The following is a 15647-nucleotide window of genomic DNA, read 5'->3' as shown; positions in this document are numbered from 1 at the left end:
CTGTGTCAAATACAGTGTTAGTATCACTGTTATCTCCCTTCCCAAATTTAGAAATACTTTATATGTTCTAACACGGATAGAAACAATACACTATTTGTGCTTCTTTAGAAATATACATTGGAAATTTGTTGCAACTGCGAACAGAAGCATCATGTAAGAAGGTAGTCATCACTTCCTCTTGACTCTGTGTTTTAGGTTCTCAGAGAACAAATTAATTTCAGTCTCTTCACCTCCAAAGATCCCAACTTTTACTGTAAGTAAATATAGTTCATATACCATTGCACTAATGGAATTTCCTAGAAATTCCAAATACATATTCTTGTTAAATAATACTATATTGAAAGTACAGTTTTGTTACTCAGATACACATGTAGAAGATGTGCTTAGAAAGACTTAAAACTTTTTTTCTTCAGAGGTGGGTCACAGAATTGTGCAGCCTCAAGGTTGCATCAAACAGCTGGCAGAAAAAAAACAACCATTTCTACTCTCCCTCTAAAGACAGCAGAAGACATATATCTGGCTATAAAGAAACCAAGGGTCTCAGGAGAGATGCATATGAGGATCCCATATTTCAAGCATGGGAGCTCTACAGCCACAGTGTATCTGGCCCAGAGATGAAGAACACTTAGCATCAGCCTTAGCAGTTCCTTTTCCAAATACAGAAGTGCTACCAGTAGCTCCTATAGAAGCTTTCTACAGGCTCCATCTCGTCAGGCTGACTTGATAAAGGGTCTCTAAAGGACCTGGCGAAGAGTAGAAACAGGACATAAATCTCTAAACTTTGCTAAAAAGGATAGTAATAACAATAATTATGTTCTGTATCACATTCTACTTAATAGTACTAAAGTCACCTCTCTAATTTTTAAGTACCTTGAAGTCAACAAATATATGCCTATTAATTTTCTCACAAAATATTTCTAGAAACAAACTCACAAGACTAAATATCTAGCTGTAGAAGAAACATTCTAAAACTTCTCATATTCAGTCATATTACTAATTAGATAAAACCAGTATCATGCCACAAAAAAAGGCATAGCATGATATACAGCAGAGAAGTCTTAGCTTTACTATTTTCTGCAGAATTCATAGAGATCTTGTAAGCACATTAGTTTTCTCTAGGGGCAACTAGTAATCATAAACTCAGAGGCATTGGGTTGGAGAGGAGCAAATACCCCATGCCTTTTTACAAAAGACAAACATTCCCTAAGGGAATTACCCTGTTAGCTTCTTCTTGCACCTTGTCTATATGATGCTCTCAGTTTCTTATGCTAAGTGTTCCTTCCTTTCCAGCTTCTGACCGATTCTCTCACATTCTTACACTGAGCTTTGCTACACAAAATTTAGAGGTTTGATTTTGTTTTCTTTTAACTTTTGTGAAGCTTGCAGATCCTCTCTAACTCACTTTTGAGATAATCTTTATTATTCTTTGCAACATCAGTAACCACATCAGTGATCCCTAACAAGAACTCCGTGACTTGTTCCAAGTTTAATATAAAGAAAATACATTTTCCTGATTTTTACAGCAGAATTACTGCCCAGACCTAAGAACATATTATGCACATATATGACAAAAGTATTATCCTTCTGATTATATAGGAAAGTAAAACAAAAGTAAATTGAAAGCAATGGTAATTGCTACCTATCTTTCATCAACATATCAATGACTCGAATTAGTCCACAAATAATGCCTCACATCCTCAAACCAGTACCCTTCTGTCTCTACTGCACACATAAAAATTGATTTGTTCAGCTTACTTCACTTTTCCTTCTTTAGACAAGCTGAAACACAACTGGGTAAATAAGATTCAGCAGTTACCAGGACAGACAATCCTCAGCTAAATGTTGTAACTCCTTAGGAAGACTAAAAATTCCCATGACATTTACTTATTTTTACAACACCATGATTTTTAGCCTGGTACCATAGCCAAATTCTAATTGGAGCAATTACAGTCTACTTAAATTCTCCATCTAAATCAGCAGGAAATGGCTTTCTTCCATTCTGAACAAATGAGTATTATTGGTATGTCCTGTTAGACCTCTGCAAAAATTTTGAAGTGTCTCAAAACAATTCCAAAACTTGGAATATGGCTGTGCTATCATTTTGGAAATATGCCCAAATCAGAGTACAGCCTTGGAGAGGCCCAAGGCTGTACTTGTTTCAGGGACATAATTACAACATGATTAGTATCCCTTTGGTACTGCAGAGAGAAATAATTCTCCATTCTGAAGAAGAATCAACTGTAACTCAACTCCAGAAAAAAAGACAAAGCCTTGCAAATCCATCTGGCAAATTCTCCCAACAACCACCTCTATACCTGTTGCTTCAAGCGAGGAAAAGTGTCACAAGACGCTAGCACCCCATTAAGTACTCAAACATCTCAGCAAATTTTCTAATGACATGTAGAAGAGAACATTAATAACTACACACACTCTTACTAATGTCTTTTAATAGGTGTCATTCATTACCTTGAAAAACACTTATGTCTGATTTAAAGCTGTCCACCCACCAACCCTGACATGACTGCTTTGGCTAGTCCCCTGTTCTCCTCCAGTCAGATTTTATTTTGATTGCACAAACACCAGATACATTCCCAGTGCATCCTGTCAGAGGCAAACAGCTCAAAGTTTACCACATGAAATATTGTCCTCATTAAGAATGTGCCCTCTGAAAAACAAGCCATTTTCTCTTTTAAAACATCCCTGCTTGGAAACAAAAAGATTTTATTCAAGTTTTCCAGAAAGGCATACTTTTCACAATAGAAACCAAACCTGAAAAGCTTCAGACTACAGGAGACATTCTGCTTCCTCCCTCCCACTCTCAGCTTACAACCATAAGAAAAAACGGCACTGACAATCTAACCAGGTTTTTACACCATACAGAGAAAAAGCACTACGGAAAAGCACTGATCACAATTCAAATAGACAACTCTTCTTCTCATTTTCCTCATTCCCCAAATTAATGCAAGTCTTTCATATAAAGATGACAATAGTAACAAGAGGAAAATATCAGAAGGAATTGATACCAAGTGCACCTACTGCCCTCAAAATATGATACATCAGTATTCCTTACACTAGTACAAAACAAGTGCTGTAAAATATTTGTATAAGCACTTACAAGAATATTGTGACCTGTTAAGAGTCACCACTTCTGGCACGAATCGAGGTGAATTATACTAAATGAGTAAGTCATTAAATCTAAATATTTGTTAAATGTAACTACCACCAGTATGTACATAGAATTTAATCAAACACGGAAGAATGCTTTACAACAGCTACCACAAAGACTTGAGTATATAAAATGAACTTGCATAAATTCAGAGAAAAAAGTCACTCAAGTCAGAATTCACATATATAATACACAATCTACGCCTCTCCTCATAAATTTATGTTCAGTTTCTATCACATGTAAATGCAAATTACAGAAATGTATAATATTCAAAAACTAACAGTGCTGATTGAAAACATCCAGCAAGTAACTGCTATTTCTCATTTTCCTATAAAAACATCAATAAGGTATGAAAAATTCCCATCAAATATAATAACCACCAGCTACTTTTTCCACCTGATGGTTATTCAGTAAAATACCCAATGTGAGCTAGGCACTCTTGGGCCAACCCTAGACTCAAAAGATGGTAATGTCACAGCAAGCAATTTTGACAGATGTCTCTACTGACAGTCTCTCATAAGGAAGCAAAAACAACTGAACAAGCAGCGTCAGAAAAACAATGTTCCTATAATAAAAACTACATCTAATGTCAGACTTGAGACACAGTGGCAAGCTACCAAGGCAAAGCAACTACTTTGGTGCATTTTATCTGTTATACAATGTTCTGTACATACAGAACTCTGTTATACAAGACTGCTGATTATAGAACTGCAATACATATAACTTAAAGAAAAATGTATTTCCTTCAGAGTCAAAACTATAAATACTTATGTTTTAAAGAAGTTACTTCAGCAGCAAAATATGGTAACAAAAGAGAGTCTCACAATACATCTGGAAACAAAACAAAAGAATTATTCAATGGAGCTTTCTGCTTCTGCTCTCCCAGTTCTGCCTCCATGCATACCAACCACAGCCTGATGTACAAGCAAGAAAAAGGAATCACGGAGTTCTCATGACAGAAACACCTGCCCTCCTTGGGGCTCACAGGATCCTACTGTGATCACCAATCGATCAACAGGAAATCAGGAAAGCACAGCTGCTTCCTGATTCCCTTCACAGGAAAGAAAATAACTGAGTTCATGAGCAGCAGTAAGGGGAGACTCCAGACCCCAAAGGTCTCTGGCATCCATGCTGACACAAAATCTTCCCAGTTATAAATTAACTGTTTAGACTGAAAACCCACAAGTTTCATATTTCTGCTGCTCTGCTTATTCTCAACCAAATCTATTCTAGACTGTTTTGTAACTATTGTCTTAAGTTCAGACAAACTTAAATCACACCAGTCTGAAAGTTACCTTTCTGTCTGAAACTTTTCATTGAGGTCTTTTAACTCTCGTTTCCACTAACTCCACTTTATCCAGTCAGTTGTAGCATTATTTAAACACATATAAACACAAATTAATACCCCAATTTTGCTCGAAATTAAAACAGCCAAGCAGCAAACAAAGCTACTACTGATAAGGACATGTTGAAGTAAAATCAGCTATTTCTGCACATTGATTTCACTTTGGCATTCTAGAGAAGTTTACTGAACTAAAGCAAGGGTTTTGCTAAACAAGATGTCCAGTGCCCTTTGGAGAGAGATAATGAAAATGAATTATATTCAGTGCTCTGAATCCATATATCTGACAGGCATAAAAGCAATTATATAAAAAAATTTTTTTAATCCTTACCTCATTGGCACATGTCAGACATCAAGTTGAAGTAACAATCCACTTGTTTTTTCCAAAATTATTTATATGTGTAATAGATTGCATTTTAGAGATCTCAATGCATAAAGCCCCACTAAGGTGCAGCTGTCTCTAATGGAGGGCAACAGAAAATAGGTACAAAGCACACTATAGCACAGGAGATCAAAAATAAATAGGTATTTTCTATTACATTGCTGATAACCCACTCTTCATAAGGTACCTCTACTAAAAGTCTTACCCTGTTCTGTGGTACATATGTATTGCCTTCAAAAATATACAGTTTTACCACTTAAGAGATGTTACGCATCTTCCAGTAATTTCTCAGTCATCACATAACACTGTTCTCCCACACTGCTGTTATACATAAATGAGTTCTCAGCATTTAGTTACTTTCTCCTGCAGGACCTCATTTATTCCACAAATATGAATCAGTGGAATAGTTTGCTACAACTTGGCACTAATCTATAGTTTGAACATGATGACATTTAAGAATCCATATAGCACTCACTACCCACGACTAAGATGAAAGAGATGATTATACCATAAACTGGAAGAGTAGTATGTATGGGACTCTTGATTCATGTGAACCTACTAAAATTACTTAACTCAAATTACCCAATAAAAGAGATATCAAAGGATGCCAGCCTTTAACTGATGATGCAATAAAACAGATGTTGAATATTCAGTGTATTTCCATTATAGCTTACTTGACCAATGTGGTGAAGCTTTGACACAACCAAGTAATTTTGCTAATTCAGTATAAGCAAACAAGACTATTACCAACACACTTAACTGAAAGGTAGGTAGATATAAATATATTTTACTTCAGAATGGAATTATAGCAGGCTAAATATATAATGCTCTTTGCTAACCACAGAAAGCAATGTCTCTAACAGACCATGGAATCAGGGGAAAAGTTCTCAAATTTTAATCCAGTCTCTCAAGAAAATTATGGTCAAACCACAAGCTACTTGTATCAATTCTCATTTGCAAAAGAAAACCCAAGTAATTTCTGGCATGAGTTATAAGAAAAATTTAGGTATACAAGATGAACAACTAATATTTAGCTAATTTGGTAAGTGTAGATTTTAGTAAAAAATTCTCTGTGATTTTCCAACATAGGCAAAACTCTCTCAATTATTAGGAAGAACAATCTGGAGATACTCAGTTTAGAAATCATCTTAATTCCTTAAAACCCTGACAAAAAGGCATTCCACAGAAATACTAATTTCCTGGGGTTTTTTTTTTTCCCCCTCTAAGGCAACTGCTGCCTATAGTTCCGGTGTTTTCAAGTCTCCTGTTATTTAAGAAAATAAGTAAGGACATAACACAGAAACAAAGCAATGAACAATAAAGCCTGTGCAGAAAACATCAGGATGAATAGCTACAAGTGATTTCTGATGCAAAGTTTTGTGCAGTACTTCAGTGAAATATTAGCAGACATGGGGCCTAACCTTGGGTTTAGTTGCCAAAGTATAACATGATTTCAATTTTACACTGTTTTATTTTAGTGTTGTATACACTGAAATCCTTTGAGCATCTTGGAGAACTTTTACTGTACCAAAGATTAAAGATACATGGCAGGACTTGATTCCCAAGCCTGGTTGTTTCTCTCTGTGTGGCTTCAACTACTCAGTGCTATAAGGCAATTAAAAGCTTCTGAAGTGCTGATGGCAGAGCAAAAGATGGGGTTTTTTCTGGGAAGAGAAATGGGGACACCTAGGGATATCTGTGATCTAGAAGGACATTCTGATGAAACCCCAAAACAAAGAACAAAACACCTATGCAAAGCAAGCATTTATTTTTTGAGATTTACCATTTCCTAGTGCTTACATGCACAAAGTTAGCAGCTAGAGGTACTTTCAGTAGTTTTAGTTCTTTGTGTAATACAGCATGGATTTTTTCCAAATGACCAGCATCTAGATTCACCACAATCTGTGGACACACTAACACACTGAATGATACTGAAATAGGTCGAAAACTATCTAGAGACAAAACTGAATATGAGCAAACATTTCCTTCAGCATCGATCATGTAAGTACTTTTCAAGACTGGAACTATTATTCTAATTATCTGTTGGAGAGATTCATGTCTGATAAATTTGTTGATAAAGCACTGTATTTTAACATTTACTGTGAGTTGAAAAATGTATGAATAAGCAGACCTAAAATGGGAGAACAGGTGAAGATTAGCAGAAAAGAAGTAGTGACTTCAATATGACATGATGCACAGCAACTGGAATCTGCTGAGTCTATGACACCCTCAGGAATATGGACTCACTCCATAATGCCATAACAGCTAAAAGTTAAGAGAATTCCTGATACAGATCCATAGTAAGTCATAAATTAACTTAACTCTTACAAAATTCTCAAGGAAAGTTTGAGATTTATCCACAGTCGGTCCTCTAGACAGAACAAGTCATGCGTGGAGTGCAGTTGAGATCATAGGAGATATGGCACTAGAGTTTGACAATTAAAGAAATCTGTAGGCAACAGTGAATCAAGCAGATCGGACCAAATGAAAAAGACTAAGGCATCAAAATTCCCTATCACTTAACAACAGGGGTTTAAAAAAAAAAAAAAATTGTGACCATACAAGTTTAGGTTCATGCTAAAAATCAGTTATGTTGCTGCTTAAGAAGTTTCTCTCACCCACTTTCAGTGAGTAGTCTAAACTTCTGTTTTAAGAGACACGTGGGAATTTATTTTTTATGATTAGGTTTATATTTGTGTAACAGGACATACAGTATTTCCTGCTATCAAATGCTTCAAAACAGCATAAATACGGCTGTTTTTACAGGACTTCTTTTGTTGATACAAAACAACATGTAAACCATCATACAAAATCCACTGCCACAAAACATTCAATCCAGGAAGTTTTGGAGAATGAACATCAAAACATTACACTTTTAACCAAATAGAGAGAGATTTGTCGACCGAGTATCTGCGATACCCAAGTTAGGGTGTTTGGGGTTTTCTTGCTTTTAACATAGAAAACAATCTATATTTACTCTAAAAAAAAACAGTCTACTCTAACAAACCCATCTGGAACTTATTTAGATTTAGAAACAAACAAACCAAATCAAATGAGAAAAAAAAAAAAAAAAAAGCCCTCAGTTACCATAGTTCATTTTCTCAGATTGGTCTTGGCACAATTGTTCTCCCTAGATTCAAGGCCACCTCAACCTCCTCTTTCATGTAAAACATGCTACACATGCATTGGGAAACAAACCATACAAAATATTTATATAGTTCTTTCATAACATGAAAACAAAAAAGAGTAAACAATATATACTAATTGATGATGACGTTCACATCTGTGCATTTTTTAAAAATCCTGGTATTTTTAAATGAAAACAATTATTTGCATTGGTTGATTAGTCATTAGGGAAAAAAAAAAAAAAAATAAAATAAAAACCCTGCATTTGAAACAACAGTCATGAATCACCTGCAAATTTAATCATAAATGGAAGCGCACATTTACATATTAGAGTCTACAGAAAGCATTAGAACATTAAAGAGGAACAAAATACTTACACTGTCTTCCTCCTCTGTATCTTCATTATCGTCATCACTATCCTTGAACCCAGGTGGAAGCGGTGGCCCAATGAATTCATCATCATCATCATCAGTATCCTCAGCTGGACCTTGAGCAGAAGTCTGGGACTGCATGGAAGGCCCAGTTAAGTCTTCATCTGAGCTATCTCCACTTTCACTATGGGCTGTCTCTCTGCATGGAAAAAATTTAAGATTACTTTTTCAAAAACACCAGCACTACCACAGGAACTTTCAGATAAAAGATAAACACTTTTGTAAATTTGTAAACACTGAAAGTAGTAGCAAAACATAAACAATTTTTATTAATGGAGTGTAGGTCCACTATCATTTTGAAAGCAAGACCAAAGCTTTAAAAAAAGGAATATAATAGCAGCAGACAGTTCAGAAAACTGGACAAAATAAAACAAAGTTAGATGGATTGCAAAAACAACAGTACCACATCATTAGTATGGATTTCAATATTGCTTAGGAGCCAACAGAATATATCATTACAGAACATTTTAAATTTTCTGCCTCAAGTTGCAACCTGTGCAGATGCTCTGCACCTCTCTTGGCTGGGTGAAACTCAAAACACTAATCTCCCAGGCTCACAACCAGAGTGAGAACATAAAACGTGGCACTTGCATTATAATGCCGGTAAAGAAAAACAGCAAATTAGGCACTTTTGACCAAATATTTGATACTGTCACAAATCTAGATTCTAAATGTTACAGTAAATTATCATTTTTCTGTTGTCCAAATCAGTTGTGTGAACACATAATTTTTGGCATTGGAAAATTTCTGAAAAGTAAGTAGAGCTATTTAGTCCCTGTTCATTCAGTTTATTCAAAATAAATGTGCTCCCTCTGCTGGTAGTTATCAAGTAGAAAGTACTCTGACTGGCAGAAGGTCCAAAAGTGTTAAGTAGAAAACTTTGCCTTTGACTAGATACAGTGCACCATTACAGTGGTACACTGCAGTGGAATTAGATGTTCCTTTCAAATTCAGTGAGACAAACTCAAATTGCAAGACTCTGGAAGCTTCTATTTTAAGAGCATGTATTTGAGTTTTTAAGTGAGCAAACTGCAAAAAATAGTTTAACAAATAAAGTAAATAGGACTACAGAGGTATTGAGGTTTTTTTAAAAGTTTAGGTTATCACTTAAAAACTATAAAACACACAAGTTTAAGAACATAACAAAGGATTAAGAAAAAATGCTCTAAACTATGTAATTGGGACAGAGAATGAAGCTTCACTCTGCCCCAACAAACCAGCTATACACCAAGCAGATAGTAGGTTACACAGCAAATATTTGTGTTGGATAAGCAATTGAAAATTCTATTTTAGGGAGAAAACGAAACAAACTAAAACCAACATGAATTGGGTCCTCAGAGGTTAGTGATGAGAAGGGATTGCATGCCTGAAAGCTTTGTATTTACTAGCCTAACAGAAGATATTACCTCTACATACAAAGTTTGTTTTGCATAGTGATGGGAGATATTTAACAACCTAGATCAGATTATCTAATAAATATGACTCAAATAAAAAGAGCTTCTCTTACTCTGCAACAATAGGGCAATCAATATCCTTTCACGAAAAAGGCAGCGTCCGGCATGTGAGAAACAGGTTGGGACCTTCAAAATTCTTCAAGTTAAGTAACCCCAACACTAACAACTTTACAATACTGTGCAAAAGAGTTGTGTTTTAGGAATCAGCATGCATTCCCAGGTTAGCAAACCATGCATCTTTCCTCCAAAAGCCAACCTAGTTAGTTGGCTTTGGAATGGAACTAAATATACCCTGTAGCTGCCAGTCAGAAGAATACATAAAACATGATTCAAGGAGACTTTTCCAATCCTGGATTCCCAGATTTTCAGATCTTTCTATAGACACGCAAGAACAACAGCTAGCTTCCTTCCTAATTATCTATCCTTATCATTTCCTCATTTCGTAGGAAGGATAAATCAATCAAATCACACACTTGAGTATTTGAGAGGCAGTTTAATCATTCTACATGTGAAAAGGCCAGAACTGCAGTGCTCCTTTTCACCACACTCCAAGCTTGGCAGGAACAGCCTAGTACTCCAGCTACAGCTACTGGTATCCTCTGTCCTGACTGAAAGTCAGTCAAACGTAAGAATATCCCAATGCAGCCAGACCAAAATTCCATCTACCCTTCTGACAGTGACCAGGACTGGTGCTGACAAAGGACAAAACAAGTGGCTTTTCCTTCAACTTTCAGCCTTACAATCTGACTCTACCAGAGGCCATAAAGAAAGAAGCAGTTTGCCAGCCCCTTCCCCAGGATTCAGAGAAGTCTAAGGAATTGGTTTTTGCTTTACCTTATAACCACTTCTGTAAGAGGAAAAAAAGAAAGCTGCATTAGAGCACGGATGGCACACAGACAGGGAAATAACAAAAAACATTCTGAGACCTGTGCAAGTATGTGGGCATATCCCCCCCATGTGTTCACTCTCCTCACATCACCCACTCTAGTTTCCCAGACTCTTTTCTTTTTATATTCACAAAGCATAACTACTCTTATTTTTATACTTATGTATAAATACATAAGTACCATAACTATGTTAAACATTTCTCTACAGTAAAGTAGCTCAGAAGCAAGAAGAATCAGTAGCTGTTCTTCACATTCTCTTGGAGTGATCAACCCCTTTTTAACAATTAAAAAAATTAGTATGAGGGCTCCAATGATAACTGAAAGTACTTGGAATTTTTAAAAATGTAATATTCAGGAAAGTGTTGCCATTTTCAGAGAATAGAACAAGCTATATATATTAGATCAGTGTATAGTAACTAAAATCAACATTATAAAAAGAACTACCGAGAGTCCTGTATTTCAGACTTAAATAGTCAGTTGTAGGAATGTTCCTCTGAATTAAGGCTGAGTCACAACGTCACAACAGCATGTCTCCTTCACTAGCTTCCTCGTTTTAGCACTAAGTAAGAAACTACATATGATGTTTTACAAGGAAATAGAGGAATTCCAGGAGAGCTTTTCAGGTCATGCCCTCCCTTCTTGATGCTCTTTTAAAAAAAAAAAAACAAAAAAAAAAACATGCAACACTTAGACTTAGCAGAGCCTACCTAATAACTCACAATACTGAAAGATACTTGTTATCTTCCTTTATACAAAGTCCCTGGAGTTCTCTTCTGTCAAGTCCACCAGCAAGATGAGATGATCGGGGAAAGGTTCTATATCACCCGACTTCTTTCCACCTTACCATTTGTTTTAGTTGATCCTCTATATTGAAGTCACCCATATATAGTACAAAATCACATTACGTTTAAATTCTTGTGATCCTTCACTATTTCACCAAATAGGTATCTAAGATCATTAAAAGCAAATGGGAACATAGAATATTTTTCCTTTATGCACAAGACATAACACAGGAACTATAGGATAGTACATTGGGCAGTTATTTCCATGAGAGTGCATGGCACATTGGAGTTTTCAACAGAGCAAGAGGCATAAAGTAAGTTTAACAGACACTTGTTCACAGTGAAACGCTACAAGTTTGTCTATAATAATCTACCACATATAGACACTATCAACCTGTAAGATAGATATACATATGTCTACTAGAGCCTCATGTGGGTTATTAGACTTCCACAGATTCAGATACCTAAAAATTAACAGGCCACTGATGTCCACAATCCCTGCCATGCAGTGGAGTTGTGTGGCCCCCATTATTTTCACCTACTCTTGAGAGTAAACTTCAGACCGAAGTCAAAACAAAACACTTTCTCAGCTCCACCACTACTCCATACAATGTGCATACAGAGGCTCTCCACCTACTTCACTTTTCTTTCCAGCAGGTGTGAACAAGTATATTCTATCTACATGTGGGAACAACAGTCGTTCATTACATCAGCACATGTAAGTCATTATATGTGCCCTAACGTTTTCAAAAAACCCACAGACTGTTTTTATTTTAAAAAAGTATGACAAAAAGGACTGGGGAGGAGACTGAAAAAATAACTATTAAGTGTACATCTTTAAGAAAGCATAGATTAAAAAAAATTTAATAATCACAGTTTCCACTGAAATACTTCAGATAACACTGACATGTTCATGCACATTAAATGACACTTATCCTATAAAAAAACCAAACAAAAAAAAACAACCAACCAACCAAACAAACAAACAAAAAAAAAACCTCTTCAGATAAGAAAGCCCATGGAGTCTCCCACCATATCTAAGTACCTTTGGGTTAACGTGGACCCAACTCCCGTTGCACTGGCTGCTGAAGCTGATGAATCAGTGCATGAACTTCTAAACTCTTTTTCAGCTTGGTCTTCCTTCTCTCTTTCACGAGCCTCTGAATTCGGAGAGCACATAAATGACAAATAATCAAGACTTCAAAAATAATAAAATTAGAGACTTGCTAAGGATAGTAAAACAATTTCCTTTGTTTTCAGACCTATACGAAATATTTGGAAGTGTAACAGCATGCTAATTAAGGATTTCACCTGAAAATTGATTATTTCTCCATGTAAGTTAAAGTTCCATTGCTACTACAATGATCACTCAGAAAAACAAAATATCACAAGGAAAATGGAAACACCTTCCAGCTGTTAGTTTGTACACACCATCAAACATGAGTCAAGTATAAAAGGATGCTGGTATTTCAATATTTTCGACACTATACTAGTAAACAGTATGATTACTTCTGAGTTTCTTAAGTTTTCATAGCACAGGGAACTGAATTAGTAGATAAGTCTACACATGTGTAAGTAACTGAACTCTGAATATGATTTATAGAAAATAAATACAAAGAGTTGTTTGTATTAAGTTTATTCCTACTTCACTTACTGAAAAAGAATCCCTGTGAAACAACGCAACAAAATCAAAGTAAACAGAAACTCTGATTTCAAAGTATAAATAAGAATGGTGGGATTATGACAGGGTAACAGATACAGTATTTCTAGAAGTGCTCAAACAACTTCAATTAAGCAGAAAAAAGTTACATTCTGTCCATACAACTGTATTGCATTTATGTGGTAGGATTTTGGTAGAGGGAGGCGCTTACAGGCATAGCTCCTGTGTGAAGCTGCTAAAACCTTCCCCCTACTCAAAGTTGGAACCGCCCCTGGGCAAGGCCAAGACAATTAGCAACAGTGACAGTGCCTCTGTGATAAGGTATTTAAGGGGAATGGCAAAGAGAGGAGCGAGGGAAATATCTATGTAAACATGAAAGTCAGTTGAAAAGGTGGGGAGGGGGTCTGGAGCAGAGATTCCCCTGCAGCCCATGGAAGACCACAGTAGCACAGATGATGACCTACGGAGGACCCCACATGAGAGCAGGCAGCTGTGCCCAGAGAAGGCTGGGACTCTGGGGAAAGCCCACACTGGAGCCGTTTGCTCCTGAAGGACTGCACCCCACAGAAGGAACCCCCGCTGAAGAAATTTGTGAAGAACTGCAGCACATTGGAAGGACTCACACTGGAGAAGTTCATGCAGGACTGTCTCTCTTGGGAGGGACCCCGTGCTGGAGAAGAGGAAGAATGACAAGAGTCCTCCTCCAGAGGAGAAAGGAATAGCAGAAACAATGGGTGATGAACTGACAGCAACCTCCACCCCCTGACCCTGTGTTGCTTGGGGGGAGGAGGTAGAGAAATTGGGAGCAAAGCTGATCCTTGGAAGAAGGGAGGGGTGAGGAGGATGTGTTTTTAAAATGTAGTTGTATTTCTCACTGCCATACTCCAATTGATAAATTAATGCTGGTAGTGTTCAAATAAGATTGATAGGATTTTTTTCCCAAATCAAGTCTGTCTTTTGACTAAGACCATAAGGGGTGAGTCAGCCTTCCCTGTCCTTATCTTGTGATCCCTGAGCCTTTTGTCTTATTTTCTCCTCCTTATCCCCTGCTCAACTGCCCTATGGGCTTAAACCAGAACGTGAAAAAACATCACTTTCTCTTACTCACTGTTTGTTAACTAAACTAGAAAGAAACATTTTCCTCTGAAGAGAAACACAAAACACTGCAAGATATAGAACCAGGAAACATATTTTGATCTCAGTTCTTTTTGACCAGTTTGGAGAGCAGAGAAGACATTTCCAAAAGTTATTGTAGGTATTAAAAAATAAATGCACAGCTAAGTAAAAGAAGAAAGGAAATACTCTTGTGTTCAAGTGTACTTTTCTCCTGTATCTGTAAGCCATCCTCACAACTGAAACCTTGTACACACACACTGCTTTTACGTACTCAGAAAATCTATGTAAACTAATAACTTTACTATTTACCAAGCCCCAAGCAGTTTAGGACTGTCTTCCTTGAACAAAACTACATTTTCTTTTTGTTCTCTAGACAGCCAGTCTAAGACAGCTTTATCATCGCTCCAAGACAGGAAAACAAAATAGGGTTCAAAATGCATTAACTGACTACACTTGCATTTCTTACCCAGGACCTTTCTGCTCCTCTCCACTGCAGTTCTTCTCGTTTGCTCAAACATAGCTTCGAGGTCGAAAGTCCGAGCTTTTTTACCTGAAAACGAAGAATATGGAGGCTGAAACACTGACTCGCCATGGTCACGGGCACTCCGGCAGCTCCAAGCCGGGGAGGGACACACGACACCCACAAGTACGACCGCTTCGTTTCCATTTCCAACCGCCTCCCGCCCCCGGGGCTCCCCAAAAAGGGCCGCCGGCCCCGAGCAACCCCCTCAGCCGTACGCCCGGCACCCCCCGGCCCGCATCGCAACGCACCGAAGCCGGAGAAGCCCATGGTGGCCGCCAGCTCCGGGTCGGGTCCTCCCAGCACCTCAGCGTCTGCAAGAAAAAAAAGGGACAAACAACCACGGGGGTCAATCCAGCGGCGCGGGGTGAGCTCAACCCGGCCCGGCCCGGGCCGCCGCTCACCGCTCTCCGCCGCCGGCTCCATGCTGCCGCCGCCCCGGAACCACAACAGCGGCCGGCAGGAAGCGGCCGCGGGGCCCGCGCCCGCCCCTCGGCCCCGCGCGGAACGGCAGTGTCCCCTCGCTGCTCGGAGGCCTCGACTGCATCCTCATGGAACCACCGGGTGTCTGAAGTTGGAAAGGACCCATCAGGATCATCGAGTCCAACTCCCTGCTCCTGGCAGGACCACCTGAAACTAAACCACGGGGCTCCGAGCGCTGTGCAGACACTCCCTGAACTCTGCCAGGCTTGGTGCCGTGCCCACTTCCCTGGGGAGCCCGTGCCAGTGACCGACCACCCTCTCAGTGAAGAGCCTTTTCCTAATGTCCAACCTGAACTTC

At 38.0% G+C, this 15647-nt stretch overlaps 1 protein-coding gene across 1 annotated transcript in view; it reads right to left on the bottom strand.

Annotated features, from left to right (window-relative positions):
- Window positions 1–15308, bottom strand: part of WDR70 (WD repeat domain 70) — a 138663-nt gene extending 123355 nt beyond the window's left edge. Inside the window, exons 1-5 of the mRNA XM_042804798.1 lie at window positions 15271–15308; window positions 15118–15180; window positions 14813–14896; window positions 12616–12730; window positions 8394–8586 (exon numbers count right to left, since the gene is read on the bottom strand). Coding sequence (XP_042660732.1) covers window positions 8394–8586; window positions 12616–12730; window positions 14813–14896; window positions 15118–15180; window positions 15271–15292 — 477 coding nt within the window. The 5' untranslated portion in view covers window positions 15293–15308. The remainder of the gene's footprint in view (window positions 1–8393; window positions 8587–12615; window positions 12731–14812; window positions 14897–15117; window positions 15181–15270) is intronic.
- Window positions 15309–15647: the final 339 nt, after the last annotated feature.

Source organism: Tyto alba, unplaced genomic scaffold (assembly GCF_018691265.1).
Source record: "Tyto alba isolate M040663 unplaced genomic scaffold, T.alba_DEE_v4.0 Super-Scaffold_42, whole genome shotgun sequence".
Lineage (NCBI taxonomy): Eukaryota > Metazoa > Chordata > Aves > Strigiformes > Tytonidae > Tyto > Tyto alba.
The sequence above is the reverse complement of the archived record's forward strand: the minus strand, read 5'-3'. Positions and strand labels throughout refer to the sequence as shown.